The following is a 22,162-nucleotide window of genomic DNA, read 5'->3' as shown; positions in this document are numbered from 1 at the left end:
CTTGAAGCACCACTTTAGCTAATGGGGCCTCCTGCTGCTGCCGCACTGCAGGAGCACAATTTCTGTTCTCATCCTGAAGCAAAGTTCTTAACCTGAAGCACTATTTCTGGGTTAGCAGAGTCTGTAACCTGAAGCGTTTGTAACCTGAGTCGTATGTAACCCGAGGTACCACTGTAATAGGGAAAACAAATGCTGTTTCAGTATTGTGTAAGGAATTTCCAAATCTGGTTTCCATGTTAGGATAAAACTGAAACAGCACAGAATGAGAAGCAGAACCTTTGAAAAGCAAAAAGAGTCAAGTCAGGGGTAGAGCCATGCACTCTCAGCAGGCTGAAACATGGGGGACACATTTTAAACTGAACTCAGCTTTTTGTGTTTTTTTATGTTACAAAGTTTGTAACATTGAAATAGAAATGGCGGCGGCGGCGGTGGGGAGGAATACAAGAATGAAGTGGAAACAAGACTGGAAAAATGAGAAGATTGGAACTGGAAAAGGAAGCAGCAACTGAAGCAGAGGATTTTGCAGTGAAGCCAGGAACATTCACATTGTTAAAGTCACTTTCTGCTTGCAGACCAGCTTTTAGATCACTGTTGCAACCTAATAAATTATGGCCACAGCACAGCCGTGCTAAAGTCTGAGTATCATATGAGATATGAATCATTAAGAAACAAATATTGAAGACCTGATACCTCAGGGTTCAGGTCCAGTTTTTTTATGGGCAGACTAATTAGCCTTGCAGGAGTGTTGGAGTGGATTTTACTACCTGCTAGCCTATGAAGATCATTAATTTTATTATTACAAGAGAGCTGTTATCTGGACAGAGAAGGTGTCCTGATATTTGCTTCTTCAAGAAGAGCTATGTTTTCTTTTGCCAAGCATTTCAGCAAAAGAAAAAGTGGAACATTTTATACTTTTACAGACAAAGCCAAACTCGGCCCTCCAGATGTTAGATGTTTTGGGACTACAATTCCCATCATCCCTGACCACTGGTCCTGTTAGCTAGGGATGATGGGAGTTGTAGTCCCAAAACATCTGGAGGGCCAAGTTTGCCTATGCCTGTCTTAGAGCATGGGGATCAGGATTCTGTAACTGTACCTGACTAGAGTAGATAAGGACTCATCATCTAGATTAGATTACTGCAACACATTGTACGTAGGGCTGCCTCTGAAGACAGTTCAGAAACTTCAGCTGGTGCAGAATTCGGTGGCCAGGTTGCTCATTAGGGCAAGATGTTTGAGCATATTACACCAATCCTGGCCCAACTGCAATGGCTGCCAAGTAGCTTCCAGGCCCAATTCAAAGTGTTGGTTTTGACCTATAAAGCCTTAAATGGCTCAGGATTGCAATAACTCAAAAAACAAAACAACAAAAAACAACAAGACCTCTCTCCCTATATAAACCTCCCAGGACACACTAACCACTGCACCATACTGGCTCTCTACCTCTCCCCATATAAACCGACCTGGACTCTGCATTTATCACCTGAGGCCCTTCTTTTCCATGAGAGGTTTGGTACCCCAAGAACGGGCCTTTTATGCAGTGGCCCCCTGTTTGTGGAATGTTCTCTCCAGGGCAGTTTGGCTGGTGCCTTCATTATACACTTTTAGGCACCAGGAGAAAATGTTCCACTTCAACGAGGTCTTGGGCTGATTAATATTCTACACCCTTTCAGCAAAATTATTGAGGAAGATAACATATTTTCCTCCAGATGTTGCTGGCCTACAATATTCACCATCCTTTACCGTATTTTTCGCTCTATTGGACGCACCGGACCACAGGACGCACCTAGTTTTTAGAGGGGGAAATCAAGGAAAAAAATATTATTCCCCCCCCCAGCCCCAAAGAGCAACGGACAGGCTGCACGCAGCCTATCCACTTCTCCCAGAGCTTCTCGGGGCTGCGGGGGAAGCCCGGGTTCCCCCCCCCCAGCCCAAAGAGCAAAGAAGCCAAGACAGCGCGCGGGGTCCATAGCCGCGCAACCTCTCCAGCCAGGAGCTAAACCTCTCCAGTGCAGCTAAAGAAAAAGACAAGGCAGCAAGCGCAATCCATCCCGCTCGCTGCCTTGGCTTCTTCTTTAGCCTTGCGCAGCATCTTTAGTCTTGCGCAATGGGATGGATTGCGCCTGCTGTCCACCGGGGCTGGACTAGATGACTCCTGGGGTTCCCTTCCAACCCTGCAATTCTATGACCTCGGAAGGTGTTCGGGGTCTCCACCACTGGAGGCTTTTAAGCAGCAGTTGGGGGACCATCTGCCTGGCGTTCTTTAGATGTGATTCCTACATTGTGAGGGGGCTGGGCTAGATGACCCTCGGGTGGCCCTCCCAACTCTATACAGTCCTACAGTTCTGCGGCAGGGGATCCACAGCCACTTCACACAATGCCCACTCCCAATTTTCATTGGAGAGACATGTGGCTTCACTGTCTGGGTAGGTACCCCCCTACCTGCCACACTTCCCCCACCCCACTTAAGCTGAGGGAATTCCTGCCCAGAGAAGCTCCCAGCAATCACGGAGGAGGAATCCGCTGCAGCCTCCAGCAGCGGAGGATCCATGGTCCCCTTCCTTCCCTCCTCCGTAGTTGCTTTGAAGCAGGAAAGTGGGAGAGGAGCTGCTTACACGAGTGTAAGCTGCCCCCCTCCCACTTTCCTGCTTCAAAGCAATCACGGAGGGGGGGAATCTGCTGAAGCCTCCAGCAGCGGAGGATCCATGGTCCCCTTCCTTCCCTCCTCCGTAGTTGCTTTGAAGCAGGAAAGTGGGAGAGGAGCTGCTTACACGAGTGTAAGCTGCCCCCCTCCCACTTTCCCGCTTCAAAGCAATCACGGAGGGGGGAATCCGCTGCAGCCTCCAGCAGCGGAGGATCCATGGTCCCCTTCCTTCCCTCCTCCGTAGTTGCTTTGAAGGAGGAAAGTGGGAGAGGAGTTGCTTACACGAGTGTAAGCTGCCCCCCTCCCACTTTCCTGCTTCAAAGCAATCACGGAGGGGGGAATCTGCTGAAGCCTCCAGCAGCGGAGGATCCATGGTCCTCTTCCTTCCCTCCTCCGTAGTTGCTTTGAAGGAGGAAAGTGGGAGAGGAGCTGCTTACACGAGTGTAAGCTGCTCCCCTCCCACATTGCTGCCTCAAAGGGAGCCCGGGAGGAGGGAATCTGCTGCAGCTTCCCCCACCTCCCGCAGAAGCCACACGCTCTTTAAAGGGGCTGTGCGGCTTCTCCTGGCTTTTCTGGGAGGTGGGGGGATTCCCCCACCTCGTAGAAAAGCCTGCAGGAGCCGCACAGCCTTTAAAGAGGGTGCCGCTCTTGGGGGCTTTTCCCCCAGGAGGGAGAAGGGACTGCTACAGCCAGTCAGTCCCTTCTCCCTCCTGGAGAAAAGCCCGCAAGAGCGCGCGAAGCTTGTGTGCGGCTCTTGAGGGCTTTCCCCGCCTGCCTCCCCCCTGCATTCGCTCCATAGGACGCACACACATTTTCCCTTGCTTTTTAGGAGGGAAAAAGTGTGTCCTATGGTGCGAAAAATACGGTAGTTTATTAACAAGTAGACCTGGAGTCTTTAGTTCATAAACAAGCAGAAGAATCAGGTTTGCAAAAGTAGGACCAGCCTCTCTCCTTCCTTAACACAAAGCTAGCACTGATAAATCTGAAAGCCAATGTGATGGACACGCCATAGATGATATTTTGAACTGATTCTTACCATCACAGGTAGGGAGTGGATGGCTCCACCAGTGGTTCTTTTCACACAGCAAAGGTTCTTCATGGCTGAGCCTATATCCTGGGTCACACCCAAATGATACCGTTGAGCCAATAGAAAAGTCGTGCCCATAGCGACGGCCATGAACAGGTATGCCAGGATCCAAGCAAGAATAGGTGTTTACGGTTACACCTGGAGTGGAAGGGAACAAATGGTCCAAATATTAAATGAAAAAATGGACTGAGAAATATAGTCTAAAAGGGTTGATTAATATATCCATGCATAATGAAACTGGGAGGATATTGGTAGTGGGAAGCAGTGAAGAAAAAAGGGAAAGCTTCTTTAATACTGGTCAATTGTTTCAAGTGTGAATGGTGTTTGGGGAAGTGCTATGTAAATGAGGCTATGCGAAATGCCCGTGTGTTGTGAACAGGCATTTGATATCCATAAATCTGGATATGAAGGGATGGCTAGGAGGGGGAAGGGGGAGGGAGGGAGGGAGGGAGGGAGGGAGGGAAAAAGAAAGAAAGAAAGAAAGAAAGAAAGAAAGAAAGAAAGAAAGAAAGAAAGAAAGAAAGAAAGAAAAGAGCACTGTGCTGACATAAAAAAACCCAACCCATGTAAGCACACAAAACCCACAGACTGCACAAGTGAAGTAATTCAGTTCTGGGAACTGCTTCCTATAAATGTTTTCAATTAATTTCACACCTGTTGAGAATAAATCCAAATTAAATCGACAACTGTTTTCCATAAAACCTGGTCACTCTGTTTTGATGGGAAGCCCACCACCTACCTAAAGAATTGCCCAAACTTCTAATTATGTAGGGCTGCTCAATAACTTAACTAGAATATGACATCAGTGAACCAAATCCAATGTCACACTGGTTTCTCAAGTTCTGAGCAACCCATGTTAACTTTCCCTTACAGCACTATTCATTTAAAAGTCTTAGCAAATTTGGGCCTTTTGCAGGTGTTACAAAAGCTATTCCAGAATAATTTGCAATAAAATGCTGGTGAATTTTGACTTCCGGTCGGTGCCAGCGCTTAATGGCGGTCCTACCTCCGAGCTCCGGAGAAGGACTGCTCCGCAAGTTCGGGTCTTACCCGCTACGGCGAGTGGGGGACCCCTAAAATCTCAGGCGCGGAAGCCTGAGAGCAAGGAGACTCGGTGGGCACCTTTGCGCCCCCCGGTACTGTGAAAGAGCCTTTTTAAAGGCTCCGGAGCGGCATCGGGAGTGAGCGCGGTGCTGAGAGTCGCTACCCAGCCTGCGGAGTGAAGCCGCGTCGCCATTAGCGGAGAGCGCCGATTCCTTCCTGAAAAGAAAATCTGGACTGGATTCCCGTGAGTAAGAAGGGAAAAAATTAGGAACCTTTAAAAAATTGAAAATTTGGCTGAAAACGGGAGGGCAAAAAATAAGGAAGTCTGCCCCCCCCGGACTGCAGGAATTTAAAGCAACGAAAGACCTCGCTGCAGTTATTAGAAACTTAGTTGCGAACTGTCAAACCTGAGCTGTCAAAAGTATCTCTCCCCTCCAGATTGGCAGGAGAAGGGGGAAAAAAGACAGTCTTGTGAAGATACTTTTAATTTAAAGGGAAACAAAGTTTTTCACTGCTCTGATCCCCGGGACGACCTGCCAGGACTTAACACCGGGAAAACTGTTCTTTAAAACAACTTTGAAGTGGATATAGACTATACCTTAAATGGTGGAAAAATTTTAAGACATTTAAGATTTAAATGGGACTTTGTTACTGATATTGGACTAACCAAATTTAAATTGGAGAAAAAGTTTTACAACTTTAATGGCGGACTTGAGATTTTCTACATCCGGCTTTCTGTCTCTTTGTTGTTTCTAACTTGGAAACTCTTAACTGCTCCCTCTTGAGGGCTAAGAGGGAAAAATTGTAAAGTAACTGACTAATACTGGGATTTTCCATTGCAAGTTTTTCCTGTGAGAACGGCCTTGGGATATGAGTGGCACGGCAGAGGAGATAAGAACCAGATCTAAAGCTAAACTAACACAAAAGAAAAGAGGCTCAATCTCTGGCAACACAGTGCCTGCACCAGACAGTGTGACAGCAGCATCAATGGAACCTATGACACAGGCACTGCTTAAAATAAATCAATCCCTTGAGGCCTTAACAAAGCAATCAGCAGAAAATTCAAAGAAATTGACAGAACTTACAGCAAGATTGGATTTGAATACCACATCAGTGGCAACAAATACAGAATCTATAAATAGACTGATTCAGGAATCTTCAGAAACAAGGAAAATTGCAGAGAGTGCAAAATCTGTCGCAGGTGAGACACAGGAAAGACTTGTGCCGATTGAGAAAAAGGTGAATGAGCACGAAGCGGCCCTCTCCTTACTGGAATTACAACGGAAAGAACGAAATCTGAAATTTAGACAGGTTCCAGAGAAAGAAGAGGACAATCTGGCGGAATTTCTCACAGAGGCAATTCTGGAAAATTGGCAAGGAGATCTGGAGGAAGATGAAGTGGGGATAACAACTGCTTTCAGACTTGGTAGAAAGCAAAGCAAGAAGTCAAGGGATTGTCTGATCACCTTTAGAACCAAAGAGGAAAGAGACAAGATACTGAACCTTCATTATCAAAAAGCTTTGGTGATTGGAAACATTCAAGTCCAAATCTTTAAGGACATCCCTAAATACATCTTGGAAGTGAGGACTTTTTATAGAGATCTTGCCAATTTGCTGAGGAAGAACTTCATACCCTTCAGGTGGGAATTCCCACAGGGGTTGTCCTTTAACTACAAAGGGAAGAAAGTAAGAATAAGAACAGTACAGGAGAAAGAGTACTTTTTGGAGAGAAACCTAGAGGACCTACAGAAAGGTACGGTGGATCCGGCAAGAGAAGGACAAGGATTAACACCAGAAGGAGGAGGGCTAACGGACATTGCAAATCTATCATTTGGACTACCACAACTGCCAACTGAAGAGGAAGAAAAACTTGGAGCAGTCGGAGGATCAAACATCTAACAAACAAAATGTTTCTGCAACTTCTAAGCTGGAATTGCAACGGTTTGAACCATCCCAGAAAAAAACGACAGGTTTTCCACATTTTGAAAAGGGAACAACTGGATCTGATATGTCTACAGGAAACTCACATAACTAGAGCACACAGGAAATTGTTGGTGAACAAAAGACTGGGACAAGAATTTATATCTTCCGATAAAGTAAAAAAGAGAGGAGTAGTGATTTATGCAAAGGAAAAATTGGACCCGAAGCTAAAATTTAAGGATGAAGAAGGAAGATACCTGGCAATTGAAGTACAGATCCAGGGGGAAAAATATTTGATAATTGGAGTATATGCACCAAATGATGGGAAGGCAGAATTTTTTAAGAAGTTGCATGAGACCTTACTAGATTATCTCGACTGCAAAATAATAATGATGGGGGACATGAATGGAGTGGTTTCTACAAATATGGACAAGGCACAAAGACAGACAATATCCAAAGAAGGAAGATTACCAAAGACTTTCTTCGAGATGACGGAAAATATGGACTTGATTGATATCTGGAGAACAAAGAATCCTCTCGAGAGAGAGGGAACTTTCTTCTCGGAATCTAAAATGACATGGACGAGAATCGACCAAATCTGGGTATCTAGTGTGATGGCTACAAAGATTAAAAAAGTAGAAATCTGCCCAAAAACCTGCTCCGACCATAATGCCGTAAAGATGGAAATGAAAATGACAACAACTGGATCCTTTAGATGGAGAATGAATGACTCCCTATTTAGAGATGAACAATTCTGTATAAAGGCCCTAAAGACATTGAAAGATTACTTCGAGATAAATTTGAGAACAGATGTGGAAAAAAGAACAATTTGGGACGCAAGTAAAGCCGTGATGAGAGGCTTCCTGATACAACAGAATTCAATCAAGAGGAAAAAGCAAAATGAAAGGAAAGAAAGAATTTTAGAAAAAATGAAGGAAGGAGAAAAGAAACTGAGGTCAAAACCAAAGTCTCAAGAAATTTTGAGAGAAATAAAATATTATCAGACGCAATATATGGAACTGACAAATCAAGAGATAGAATGGAAAATTAAACAAATGAGACAAAGGACTTTTGAGTCTGCAGACAAGTGTGGGAAGCTCCTTGCATGGCAATTGAAAAAGAGACAAAAATTGAACACAGTTACTTGTTTGGAGATAGAGGGAAAGAATGTTCATAAGCCAAATGAGATAAGTAACTGTTTCCAAAGTTTTTTTAGGAAATTATACACACAAGGGCCAGTAAATGAACAAGAAATAGAAGAATTTCTTAAAAATTATGGACTACCGAAAATTCCAGAACAGGGCAAGTTGATTTTGAATGAGAAAATAACAGAACAGGAAATAGAGGAGGCCATTCAAAAGGCACAACTGGGAAAGTCTCCAGGACCAGACGGACTGACGGCTAGATATTATAAAGCTTTGAGAGAAGGTTTAGTGCAACCACTAAAAGAAGTTTGCAATGAAATATTGGAGGGGAAAAAGGCACCTGAAACGTGGAAAGAGGCTTTTATCTCACTTATACCAAAGACCGAGACTGAAAAGAACCAGGTTAAGAACTACCGCCCGATATCATTATTAAATGTGGATTACAAAATTTTTGCAGACATTTTAGCAAAAAGACTGAAGAAAGTATTGACAGGTGAGATTCATAAGGATCAATCTGGCTTTCTCCCGGGTAGACACATGTTTGACAATGTGAGGAACATAATAGACATTGTGGAACTGTTGGAAATGAACATTAACAGAAAAGCGGCTTTGATTTTTGTGGACGCGGAGAAAGCCTTTGACAATATTTGTTGGAGTTTTATGAAAAAGAATCTCCAAGGGATGGGGGTAGGCCAAGGTTTTGAAAATGGTATAGGTGCAATTTATTCTGAGCAGAAGGCAAAGCTAATTGTGAACAATGTGGTAACGGAAGAGATAGCCATAGAGAAAGGAACACGACAGGGATGTCCTATTTCCCCCCTACTTTTTATACTGGTTCTGGAGGTTTTGTTAAATATGATTAGAAAGGACCAGTTGGTTAAAGGAATTCAGGTCGGAGTGAAAGAGTATAAATTAAGGGCATTTGCAGATGACCTAGTTTTGACTTTGCAACAGCCAATCACTAGCACAAAAAGAGTTTTAGAACTGATCGAGATATTTGGTCAAGTTGCAGGATTTAAGTTGAACAAACAAAAAACTAAAGTTTTGGAAAAAAACCTAACAAATGAAGAAAAAGAGACATTCCAGAATGAAACAGGTTTGGAGATAGCAAAAAAAGTGAAGTACCTGGGGGTGAATTTGACATCGAAAAATGTGAATCTTTTTAAAGACAATTATGATAAATGTTGGACAGAAGTTAAGAAAGATTTAGACATATGGTCAAGGCTGAAACTTTCCTTGTTAGGCAGAATTGCTGTTATCAAAATGAATGTTTTGCCTAGAATGTTATTTCTGTTTCAGACATTACAAATAATAGACAAGATGGACTGTTTCAAGAGGTGGCAGAAAGACATATCGAAATTTGTTTGGCAGGGCAAAAAGCCAAGAATAAAATTTAAGACATTAACAGATGCGAAAGATAGAGGGGGTTTTGCCCTGCCGGACTTAAGACTCTACTATGAATCAGCAGCGTTTTGCTGGTTGAAAGATTGGCTGCTCCTCGAGAATACAGACATTTTGGACCTTGAAGGATTTGATAACAGATTTGGTTGGCATGCATATATATGGTATGACAAGGTAAAATTGCATAAAGGTTTTAAGAACCATATGGTGAGGAAAGCTCTGTATAATGTTTGGATTAAGTATAAAGACCTGTTTGAAAGTAAAACCCCCAGGTGGTTGTCACCAATGGAAGCAAAAGAGGTGAAAAAATTGAATATGGGTTCTAATTGGCCTAAATATTGTGAAATTATAGAACAAGATGGTGAAAATGTAAAATTGCAGAGTTTTGAGAAACTGAAATTTAAGGTGAGAGATTGGTTACATTATCGACAGATAAATGAAGTATTTAAACAGGACAGAAAGAAAGGCTTCCAGGTGGAGAAGTCAAAATTAGAAACAGAACTGTTAGAACCCAATACTAAAAATTTGTCAAGAATGTACAACTTGCTGTTGAAATGGAATACTCAAGATGAAATGGTGAAATCTAATATGATTAAATGGGCACAGGACATTGGGCATGACATTGAATTTGCAGACTGGGAGCAGTTATGGACCACTGGTGTTAAATTTACGGCATGCAATGCCTTAAAAGAAAACATTATGAAAATGATCTACAGGTGGTACATGACTCCTGCTAAGTTAGCAAAGATCTATCATTTGCCCAATAACAAGTGTTGGAAGTGCAGTGAAACGGAGGGAACCTTCTATCACCTTTGGTGGACCTGCCCGAAGATTAAGGCTTTCTGGGAAATGATCTATAATGAAATAAAAAAAGTTCTGAAGAGAACGTTTGTTAAAAAACCAGAGGCCTTTCTCTTGGGTATGGTGGGCCAAATGGTGCCAAAGAAGGATAGGACTTTTTTTATGTACGCCACCACAGCAGCAAGAATTCTTCTAGCAAAGTATTGGAAGACGCAGGATTTACCCACGTTGGAAGAATGGCAGACGAAGGTGATCGACTATATGGGACTGGCAGAGATGACTGGCAGAATTCGAGACCGGGGGAAAGAGGCGGTGGATGAAGACTGGAACAAATTCAAAGTTTATCTTAAAAACTGTTGTAATTTGGAAAATTAGGGGCTCAGAGTTATAAGAGATAAAGAACTACAGTGGTATTAATAATTAACTGAAGTTAAATACATGAAATATACTTAAGTTATGATCAGAGGGTTGCTAAAAAATCTTGAAACAAGAATGCAGGAAAGGGGTGGTATGGGGAAGTCATGTTTTTGTTTGTTTATGTTTATGTTTTTGTTTTGTTTATTCTTTATTTATGGAAAATTAATAAAAAATTTATTATAAAAAAATAAAATAAAATGCTGGTGAATTTTCATGAATAGTTTTTTTTAGAAATTCAAACTGATGCAGAAATGAATTTAAGACTGGGGAAAAAATGAGAAACCAAAACTGATTGATGTGTTCTTTTTCATTAGCACCCTATATGTGGGTGCCATTTTAATCCATACAGCTGTTGACACACAACAGATATAGACATAGAGAAAGAAGAAAAATGTATGAAATGTGTGTTCATGCAAGCATGCACATACACAAAATAAACAAGTCTGATGCTACAAAATAACCTTAGATATTAAGGAGAGCAAAAGCTACTTACTTTCATAGTGGATTTTGAATCCATTGTTTGAACGACTGTTGTCTGTTGTAAACAGAAGGTAAATGAAATTGGTACTACTGAACAGAAATTGGGGGACCTGTGTGCCATTGTAAGATCCTAGAAGTGGTGAGAGTAGATTTGGTCCATCGTGCACTTCCAGAACATCGTAATTGAGTTCTGTCTGGAATCTATGTTGGAGAAACACACATAATATAGACGTAAAATATACCCAAAGATCATACAAATGAAACACTGTTAAAATTGATAGGCTACATATAATATTTAGGTTAAGCATGCATTTTGCAATCCAATACTTATTCAAATTAAACTCCCTAAGTGCAAAGAATGTGTGAACCTTGTCCCTTTTATTTCCATTGAGTTTTATGATGTTCCATCACACTGCGTCAGTTATCCACAGAAACTCTGGGGGTGACTCAGATATCAAAGATACCAACCGTTTTGCACATATGCATCTCTAAATGCCCCGACAAAGGGACTTCTCAGTTTAACTTCTATACTGACAGGGCTCAGTTGTCAGTTTTACCGCTGCTCTTTACAACTATCACAGCAGAGAATGAATAATGCACAAAGCCTTGGGGAGAGGGGAACTAACAATATTCCTCCCCAATTTATGAAACACCCCCATCAGATGCTTTAGTTCAGCTCCTTGTCACTTTCACTTCTACTATGAATGGCCTTTTCTGAACGTTTTTTAGAGGGGTGTGTGTAGGAAAGGAACAGGTCGGTTCTACTACTGCTCTCTGAGCAAAGGGCTTTCTACATTTCCGAAGTTGTTCAAGACGTTAAACCGGAAAAGGTTTATTTATGATTAGTTATTTATTTACAGATTAAACAGTTATATCATATGCTCGTGGTGGAGCAAATGGCCCCTCTTTAAATTGTATCTGAATATACAGCTTGCTAATTTGCTGTTTCTACAGCTGTGTCCTCAATATTTGTATCATTGTCTCTACCCATGATATTGCAAGGACATTAACTATGCAAAATCATATTTTATTACATTGATCTCCCATAGCTCATATAAGGTTTTGCAACCTGTGGTTCCTCTGCTAAGCCTGGTCCCCTAAAGAGCTTTCCTTGTACAGTTGCCAAAGCAGAAGCAAGCAGCATACAAAAGTTAGCCCTAAATTTTTAAAATGTGCACCAAATACTTGCATTTTTCAACCCATCCTCATTTGTAACAATAGAAACTTAGCACATCTTTAATGCTGCAGTCCTTGCACTACTTGCTCACTTCTACTTCCATTAAAACCACCAGAATTGGCATAAAATGATTTTTGTTGTTGTTGTTATGAAGATATGAAGAGAAGCATCTTGGTAAATACTCATGTTTAAACAGTCATTGTTTCAGTCAAAGCACAATATACAGTAACCTTATGACTTTTGTATTGGATCACTTACAAAATAAACCTGAAAGAAATATTAATTTAAGTTCCTGAAGGAAGGGGGAAAGCGGCAAGGCATATATTCAAAGATGTCACTTCCATTAGAAATAATTTCTTTTAAAAAAGTCATTCTATTCTTGGAAGTCCTTCTTATTTTCCTATGTTTTAGATATTGGAAAACATCTGATTCATTATCAAAACCACTGGTCATAATAATGTAGCCCAAAGCTCACAATTCTAAAGATTATGTATTAATTAACACTATAAAGTCTTGATAAAACAATCCCTTCTGACCACTCATTCATTGTGTTCAAAAGCAAGATTGAGTTTTACTTGGTTTCAAAAGCAAAAGATTGAACACTGATCATAAATTTACAGGAAACTAGAGCAGCTTGCAAGTCCTAATGCAATTGTGTCTTGAACAACAGAATGGCGGGCTATTAATGGCTTTATTTTCAGAACGAAAAATGCTTTTTCCAGTTTAGAAACAAAACTTGGAACACAATAGGCTAACAAAAAGAAAAATGTAGTTTGTGATAAAAGTGCAAACTTGTGATGCCAAGTGATGCCCAAGTTAACATTGGGAAGCTTCTGTAATATCTCAAAATTCAAAATGGTGGCTTATTTTGTAACTGTACAGTGTGTGGAGTATGAAAAAAATGCACCATCTTGAATCCCTTGAGTCCAACTCGCTCATCTTTCTCTTTTTTAAAGACATGTAAGGAACACTAACCAGGCAGTAGTTAAAATGGCTTGTTTTTCTTAACTGTGATTAAGCATTACTTCTAATGATTAAGAAGTGGCTACAAGTTATTATGTGAAACCATTCTTTAAAATAGATTTGCAAAGCATGGTTTGAATTTATTATAATTGCACTATTATCTGTATTAGGAAAACACAGTTTCTGAGGGTACAAAATCAATAATATATAAAATCAACATCATCCAAACTTTCGGTTTCCAGGTGGAAGGCAGGTTTCTGCTAGTATCACCACATACAGAGCCTCTGGTGCAGAGCTTAACCATGGTTTCACTGTATAACTGGAAACATGGTGAAACTATACGTCTGCATTGGACCCACCTAGACATTGTTTTGAAATAACAATAAACCATAGCTTAGCATTATATGCATGGTCTTCCTCCCCAAGCTTTCCTCTTGGTCCTCTTGTGTGACCAGAGGAGATAAAAAACATCCATTTCCATTTCAAACCAGCCACAGCTTATAGTGGTTTACTACACAGCCATAGTGTCAACCATATATGCATGTTATTAAAAACTGTGCGGCAATATTTTAAGATGATGCTACATCTTTAGAAATCACCTGATTCCATCCATTTCCCACCTTCCCCTCAAACATAGCAACATTTTAATTATTTTTCCACCAAAGGCCACTATAATTGCCATCAAATCAGCAAGGTTTTATCTATCTGAAAGCAAGCTCAGGAGTATTCCCTCCACAGCCCCCTGGGGTGGGAAAGACATAGGAATACTTGTGTTTGTTCAGTAAAAGGCATACCATTGTATATGTCTTCTTTCTGGAAGGAATACAACACTACTATAGAAGAATAACATACTTTTCATGTTTCACTAATATTACCACTCTGCATTACAACTCAGCATATAAAAATATATACAGATGGGTAGCCGTGTTGGTCTGCCATTATCTGAAGAAGTGTGCATGCACACGAAAGCTCATACCAAGAACTAACTTAGTTGGTCTTTAAGGTGCTACTGGAAGGAATTTTTTTTTGTTATAAAAATATATGTCATTCACATTAAATTAGTGGTCCAGTCAATGCAGTTGCTTTAGATGGAGGCAGCCTCCTTAACATATGTCAGATTTATTTTACTTTTACAAAAACAGAATGCACTTCCATTATACAAAATAAGCACATATTGATGCAGAAAAACCCATCTGGTTGCACAAAAATGCAACGTAAGAAGTGATCCTGAGATAAAGGGTTTGCACAAGTTTCTTGTTCTGTCCTTCGAGGAACAGTTCACATTTGATGCAGATTCAATCCTACTGTATAACACACAGTGTCATGCTGTTCTGAACTTCTTAAGCAGAAACCATTTATCAAAGGAAATAACTACATGAACAATGGATGCTTCTCAAGCATATATACTCTCTCATATGTCCTAGCTGGACTGACAATTTGACCCTAAGTCTTCCGATGAATGATTATATTTTGATTATGGTACACCATTCTTAAGTTTGAGCAATCTTCTATCATCTTTGAGCAATCTTTATCATATACATTGGCTCCCAGTACGTTTCTGGGCACAATTCAAAGTGTTGGTGCTGACCTTTAAAGCCCTAAACAGCCTTGGTGCAGTATACCTGAAGGAGTGTCTCCACCCGCATCGTTCTGCCCGGACACTGAGGTCCAGTGCCAAGGGCCTTCTGGTAGTTCCCTTGCTGCGAGAAGCCAAGTTACAGAAAACCAGGCAGAGGGCCTTCTCGGTAGTGGCACCCACCCTGTGGAACGTTCTCCCACCAGATGTCAAAGAGAACAACAACTACCAGACTTTTAGAAGACATCTGTAGGCAGCCCTATTTAGGGAAGCTTTTAATGTTTAATAGTCTATTGTATTTTAATATTTCATTGGAAGCCACCCAGACTGGCTGGGGAAACCCAGCCCGGTGGGCGGGGTATAAATAATATATATTATTTTTATTATTATTATTATCTTTAGGGCATTATGCTAAGTAAATGCCAGTGTGTCATAACAAACAAGCAAAGAACATAAGAAAAGCTTGGCTAGGTGAGACCAAAGGCTGATCTAGTTCAGCCTCCATAAGGGCAATAACCTTCTTCCCTCTGTTGTTTCCCCATCAACTGGCATTCAGAGTCATGTCGCCTCCTATCCTGAAGACATCATATGGTCATGGCTTTGCAGAATACATTTTCAGAGCTGTTTAAGCTGGTGATCATCACAACTTCTTGTGCAAGCGAAACCCACAGTTAAACTAAGTGCCATGCAAAGAAGACCTTCTTTTTCTGTGTTCTGAATCTCCCACAATTAGGTTCACCAGATGGCTCATGCTCTAGTATTATGAGAGAGAGAGAAAAGCGTAATTTTATCCACTTTAGCCACATCATGCATAATATTATGTCTTGTTTACTGTTTCCACCCTAAACACCTTTGAAGTGCAGCAACAAAAAAACCAGATGAAAGCAAGTGTGGTTGCATCACTCTAGCGGTCCCTGCTAAGTGTGTGTAGAGGATTGAAGTCTGTACCTGGTTAACAGACCGCTGAGAGAGAATGACTTGTTTTTGCCAAGCTAACTGTGGTAAATTACTAAATGGTTCAGGATTAAAGAGTGAACCCTTTCCCAGAAACAAACAAATCAATGAACAACATAGCTAAAATGATAGGATCAGATTCAACTAATGAGTCTCACTAATGGAAGTCTCCACACGGACTTCCACTAATACCTGCGCAAGGACTTCCACTAATACGGTTGGGCTTTCTGCATTCTTCTCTCCCATAGTGCTGCTGACAGAAACCCAAATTGGCTCTGGTGCAGTCAGGAGAAGCTCCAGAACAACAAAAGGATAGGGAGGGTCATTCCATGGAGGGTCATTCCATTTGGCAAGCTAAAATGCTTGAGTTGATGGAATGATTGGCCCAGCAAGACATTGAATTCCACCCAGAATAATCAATCAAGGGATGGGTGAAGACAAGAAGTTTACTACCGACATTATCACACATGTCCGTCTGGTAAGATTACACTTACTACTTGGCAGGACTACATAAATAACCCGTTCACAAAGTGGTTACAACCAAATCGTTAACACCTGGTAATTGTTTGAGTGCAATTTGTGAAATTAGTGGGGGAGCTAACTATTCACTAATTATAGAGAAATATAAGGCCCATTTTATTTTTTTCTCATGAGTAGGCAATATTGAGTATCCAAGCAACAGGGAAATATCTGAAGGAAGTCAAGCTATAAGCATATTTGAAATATAAACTGCTATTTCTGGGAAATAACTTAAATTAACGATATGATGTGCAAGGTCTAAGCTCATTAGTGTGGTGCAGTACTTAGCAACGAGATGATTAACTGCTTGCGTTTATGCTGTAACAATTAGTCTTCAACATCACATTAAGATAAAAAGTGCTAATTCTTTTTTCCTCACTGCAATTGTTTCCGATCAGACTCTAAGAGGGTTTGCAACATTCAACAGATCTAGTCATTGCTATTGCTGGCATACCAGAGGGAATAAGCATGACCTGGACCTGCAGAGTTTACAAATCTCATTGAGGTTTTGCTCCATGAGCCCTCATTTTGAATGATAGATCTGAAAGAGAATCAGAAGTGTGATTCATGCCACCCGAAAGGAGGTTCTGAAAACTAATGAAAATGCAAATCAGCCCTTACTTAGCAAGCTTTCAGAGCTCAGCTAATCTGGATAATTCAGCCAATTACTTAACATCAGAGACAGTGATAGGCCTACAATAGTTTAGAGCCACTTAATACTAAACAGATTAACAAAACAGCTGCCTTAACTGAGTTTCTGGCAGGAGTGGCAGTGTTTGAGAACTGGAGTCTCTAAAGGAAATGATTGGTGCGGAAGATTATTGAGAACAAGTTTCCCCAACCTAGTACCCTCCAGATGTCTTGGGTTATGACTCCTATCATCCCTGGGCACTGAAAATGTTGGCTGGGGCTAATGGAGTTGTATTTTGAAACATCTAGAGAGAACCAGGTTAGGGAAGGCTGATCGAGAAGGACCTGTGCTTGAGTAGCTAACCTGTACTGTCAGCTCTGCCTCTTTCTTGTAGAAGGCAAAACAAACTGATGAGTTAAGAGCTACCAGGAACCAATAAACTACCATTTAAAACCCTATCTGTTAGACATGTTATGGGACTCTATTCAAATCATACAACTGAAGTTAGATGGTGGGACCATTCATAGGTAGTACAGAAATATTGTTGTTCAGATGTATAGGTCATATTATACTGGGAGGTCCCAACACTGATTCAGTAAGGGTCTCTTCACATACAATACCGACAAACCACAATTTGTGTGGATTTATTCATTCTGAGAGTTCCCTGTTGGAGATGTTGTGCTCTCCTCAAAGTTAGGGGCTAGGACTTTGTACTTACATATTATTATTATTTACAGCATTTAAAGAAAATTAAGTAAGTAAATAAATAAATAAATAAATAAATAAAGAAGTCCCCTCAGTTAATTCCTGCAGGCTCACAAAGTATAGGCACTATGCAAGAGAAAAATGGGTACTAAGGACAGAATATAAAAAGTTAGTGCATATTTTATAAAGCATGGATTGGATCAAGACTTCGTTGAACTTTGTTTCCATTGAATGAAATGAGAAACGGCAAATCTCACTGAAAAAAGTCTGTTAACTTAGTCTCAATCCCAATGTCAAGGTTCCTTCATAAAAGTTGGTCATTGTTTCTTTTTTTAGAAATTTATCTTATTTCTGTCACTCTTCCCTTTTGGAGGAGTTGAGGGATGAAAATCTAACAGGAGGAAATATTCTTTTTTTTTTTTTTTTTAAGGAGGAGAAAGTATGGCAGACAGGATGAGAAAGAGAATTCTAAGAGAACTGAAAAAGAACACAGATGAGAAATATTAAGATGACGAAAAGAAAGAGAACCATAGCTCAGTGGGAAAAGTCCTGCTTTGCATGCAGAAGATTCAAGCTTTGGAATCTCCAGTTATGGCTGAAGAGTCACAGCCAGTCAATAGACAGTACAGAATCAGATGGTTCAGTTGCCTGACTTGGTATGAGGCTGCTTCCTTTGTTCCTAATAACAGATACAGATAAACACACCCCAGTCTAAAGACAAGTCATCCAAAAAATCAGCCTCAGCTTCCATCAAGTAGAGTTCTGAAGATGAGGACAACAACAAAATGGGGACCCCGTTGACACCGCTTCGCAACATACTGTATTGCACTGGCAACTGATATAGTCCTAGTTACAGATTCCTCCTTTTAGTTGAAGGTGACCAGTGTAGCTGCAGGTGGATTTAGGAGCTAGCTGATGACAGCTGCCAGCTAGACATCGCAACCAAGCAGTCTTTCAATTACACTAAAATGATTCTTGGGATGTTGCTGCCAAATTGGTTCCAGGCTCAATTTAAAGTGTTGGTTTAAGCGCCTAACGCCTAAAACGGCTTGGGGCTTGGTTATCTCATGAACCAGCTGCTCACATACCAGCCGGCCTGCCAGTTAAGGAAAATCAGCAACTAAGGCTCTGATTGTGGTCCTGCCCTTAACTGTGGCACTAAGATTCCCTGATGACACTGAGATTATGACGTCCCTTCCCCTTGGAGGCCTTGTGGGTTCCTTCTATTTTTAGCTTTTCAGACATCTATTAAATGCTCTTTAGCAGGCCCGTGCGAAGCTTGTCTGAGGCCTGACTTGGGAGTCTCGGTAGAATAAAATTATAAACAAAAATTCAAAAAGCAGCCAGTCCCTAGCAGAGACCTCTAGCCAGCTTTGCCTTCTGAGATCCAGGGCAACTACACCTAGCTGCCACACTTCCTACACATGCCTGCTCTTTAATTTCATGGTAGTTTTCTTTTTTGAAGTTGCTTCCACCCCACATTTGCTGTCACGTTCTGTGCTTGGCTTTTAACTTTACATTGCATTCTCTAAATCAGATCTGTGGAAATCCAGACTAGCAAATGGAACCATCTTCACTTGGAAGCACATCCTTGGGCCCCTTCTGTGCTTTGATGTCCACAGGATTGTGTAACCCTGCTGTTTTGTTGGGGGGGGGGTGTGGGTTCAATGAGGTACATTACTAAAGAATTAATAAAGAAGAAGAAGAACTCTGCAAGCTGGTGTATTATTCAGAGCAATATTGTTCCTCTTCCAGCTTGAAATATATTATTTTTAAAAACCATTGTTTTCTTCTTATGAAGTAATTATGCAAGCATGTCTTAAAAGTTAGGCAGATCAATAATTTACAAGTTTCGCAATCTTGATGCATAGACCTTAATGCAGCTCTATTTATTCATTTCATTGCCCTGCTTTTCCACAGCTGTGATCTCATTCTCAAAAATGAATGCCTCTTGCCGAAGGGGCCCATAGATTACCAGCATTTTAGAATGAACATAATTAAAACCAACACATTTTAAAACGTTCAAGGAACCCTGCTCAGGGAACAATCAGAGCAGAAAGGCTACAGATTCATCCAAAGTCCTGTTGACTTTCTTCTGGTCCGTTCAGAAGAGGTGGGGTGAGTTTGGGTGCATTTCTGGGAGCAGAGGGGCATGGATTAGGCTCCACACCTGGCACCGGGCCAACTTTGGATCCAGCAGATCCATTGCTGCCACTGCTCCACCACCTCAATACCCTATCTGGGAAGGTTTACATTGGCTACTGTTGAAAGAAATACCATCAACATCATGACTGCCCATATCTTCAGTGGCACAGTAGAGGCCCTAGTGGTGGTCATCAGACATAATCCATTCATAACAGTGCTCAGCTAGAAGTTTCTCAAAGGAAAAATTCTGATTGTTTTATCACCCCCCTCCCAAAATAAGACTAAGTGAGGGTACCCAGAGCTTACAGGGTTAACAGCTCGGGAAGTTACGTCCTGTCACTGGGGGGGGGGGTGTCCTGTCACTGGGGGGGTGTTCAGGTCTTTGTTATGTGAACATTTACTTTCTGTTTTGCTGCAGCAGGAGAAGCATCATGCCATCGCGCTCTCCTGGCTGATTTGTTTTACTGCTGTACAATAAACGCTTCTTAGAACAGAGAAGCTGCTGTACGTGTGTTTTACTGCATGGCTGAGATTCTTCCACACGAGCACACGCTGCACAAGTTACTCTGCTGTAGCCGGGAGAAGCAGGTTGACGCACGGAAGCGGGCTGGACACCACAACAGTCCCGCTGGTCGCAGCCTTAACAAACGCTCACCGGAACAGGCTACTACACAGAATGGTCCCCAAATATTCCCTGGCAATTTTTGTATGTGGCAGCCACCATCTCACTACCCTCCCTCCCAATGTCCCTTCCACACGCCCCCCCACACAATGCCCTGTAACTTACTATGCTGGGTCCAAAACATTGCTGAGGATGCAAAAGGTGGCTAGAATGACAACACAGCTGCAACTGATGCCTTAGTAAGCATGGCAATTGGTCAGTGGCTATGGGAGTTGTAACATGAAATATCTATGCTGGGGAAGGCTGCTCTACCACTATGGTTCTGGGACATGTGGTAGTGGTGGGAAATCTGAAACCGAAAGCTGGTGAAGCCTGCTGATAACACCAGTAATACTCTACAACCAACTGAAGCAATGACATGAAATGGGCTTACATTCCAATACCCCTCAAAGATTCAAGAGACTCTCAATTAAACAAAAGCAAGAGGGGAAATAGTGCGTGCCAAATGAAGGTTAGTTTTCTATTTATACGACAGTGGAAACAAATATCTCCAGTTTATCAGTAAAAAGTGGAAATATAAGGAGAAAAAGCTTTTGTCAAGACCTTTCAAATGTAATTTTGATAGAGTGTCCTGGTTCAGCTTCAATCACCCACTCACAATTCAAGGAGTCTTTATAATACCCAGGCCAGCCTGGAGAAAGGATAACTCCACTGGGAGAAGAAAAATGCCCACCACAGGGAGCTGAAAAGAAGAAAACAAAGACTTGTATTTGCTGTCAGGCTGAAATTGCCGCAGTTTTCACACAGTATTCAGAAATAAAGGATACAACAAATGTGTTTGCACGTCAGTGTATAAAATAGCCCTGTGGCTGTAGGAATATTGGTGGTCCATATCTGGAGCTTTCACAAGACACAGGCTAAAACACTGAAATAACAGATCTATTTGTGCAGCATACAGCCTTAGAGACTCACCTGTGGACCAATAAGTCCTCTGTTCAAATTTCACCTCTTCTGTTAACCCACTAGATAGACTGAGGACCACAATACGGCTTAGATAATGTATAACGGTGATTAAAAGCAACTTCAGGAGGAGGCAAATGAGAGAAATGAAATGGGGGGGGGGAGGGAGAGGGAGAGACTTAACCTTTTCCTAACCTGCTTCACCCAGTGTATTAGTTAAGCTATGAAACTCACGTCCACAGTGATGGGCACCAACCTGGATGGCTTTAAAATAGGATTGGACAAATTCATAGAGAACAAGGCTATCAATGGTTACTATTCATGATGGATATGCTCTGCCATTGTGGTCAGAAGCACCAATGCTTCTGAATGTCAGTGACTGGAAGCCGCGGGAAGGGAGAATATTTTTGTAATCAAATCCTGCTTGCTAGTTTCCCACAGGCATCCGTTTTTGCTTTATTATGTATTTTGTGTTGGCATTTTGTAGTTTTGTGTTGTGAATTGCCCTGTGATCTTTGGATATGCATTTAATTCATCATCATCATCATCATCATCATCATCATTGGCTACTGTGAAAACAGGATGCTGGATTAGAGGGGTCATGGAGCTTGATCCAGCAGCCTTTTCTTGTTTGCATACCATTTATCTGCTCCAAAATAGCCCTCTGTTGTAGCTTTTCCATTATGGGATTCAAACTGCATGTTTGTGAAAGCAAACACATTTTAAATGCTGCAGAGATAGGAAACCATTTGTAAGTAGTGGTTTTGAAAAGGGAAGAATTAGTTCATGGGAAGGTTAATTCTTTCTCCTACTTACTCCATCCATGTTTTCAGTCTCCCCCTCCTGAAGTGGCTTTCATATTCCAAAAGGAGCAATGAGCTATCATTATACATAAGTAGCATGCAGTTTGGCCCTCAGATAAACCATTATCTCCCAGCCTCAATGCCTTTCTTCAACATAGAGATTGTGAT

The 22,162-nt window shown here is 41.4% G+C and overlaps 1 protein-coding gene across 3 annotated transcripts in view; it reads right to left on the bottom strand.

The window, feature by feature from the left end:
- CSMD3 (CUB and Sushi multiple domains 3) overlaps positions 1–22,162 on the bottom strand; it is a 601,007-nt gene that overhangs the window by 191,549 nt on the left and 387,296 nt on the right. For all 3 annotated transcript variants that reach the window (XM_028736265.2, XM_028736266.2, XM_028736267.2), the window contains 3 exons: positions 20,835–20,973; positions 10,953–11,140; positions 3,681–3,869 (listed from right to left, as the gene is read on the bottom strand). In XM_028736265.2, coding sequence (XP_028592098.2) covers positions 3,681–3,869; positions 10,953–11,140; positions 20,835–20,973 — 516 coding nt within the window. The remainder of the gene's footprint in view (positions 1–3,680; positions 3,870–10,952; positions 11,141–20,834; positions 20,974–22,162) is intronic.

The sequence above is a fragment of the Podarcis muralis genome, chromosome 8, assembly GCF_964188315.1.
Source record: "Podarcis muralis chromosome 8, rPodMur119.hap1.1, whole genome shotgun sequence".
Classification (NCBI taxonomy): domain Eukaryota; kingdom Metazoa; phylum Chordata; class Lepidosauria; order Squamata; family Lacertidae; genus Podarcis; species Podarcis muralis.
This window is presented reverse-complemented; position numbering and strand designations above follow the sequence as displayed.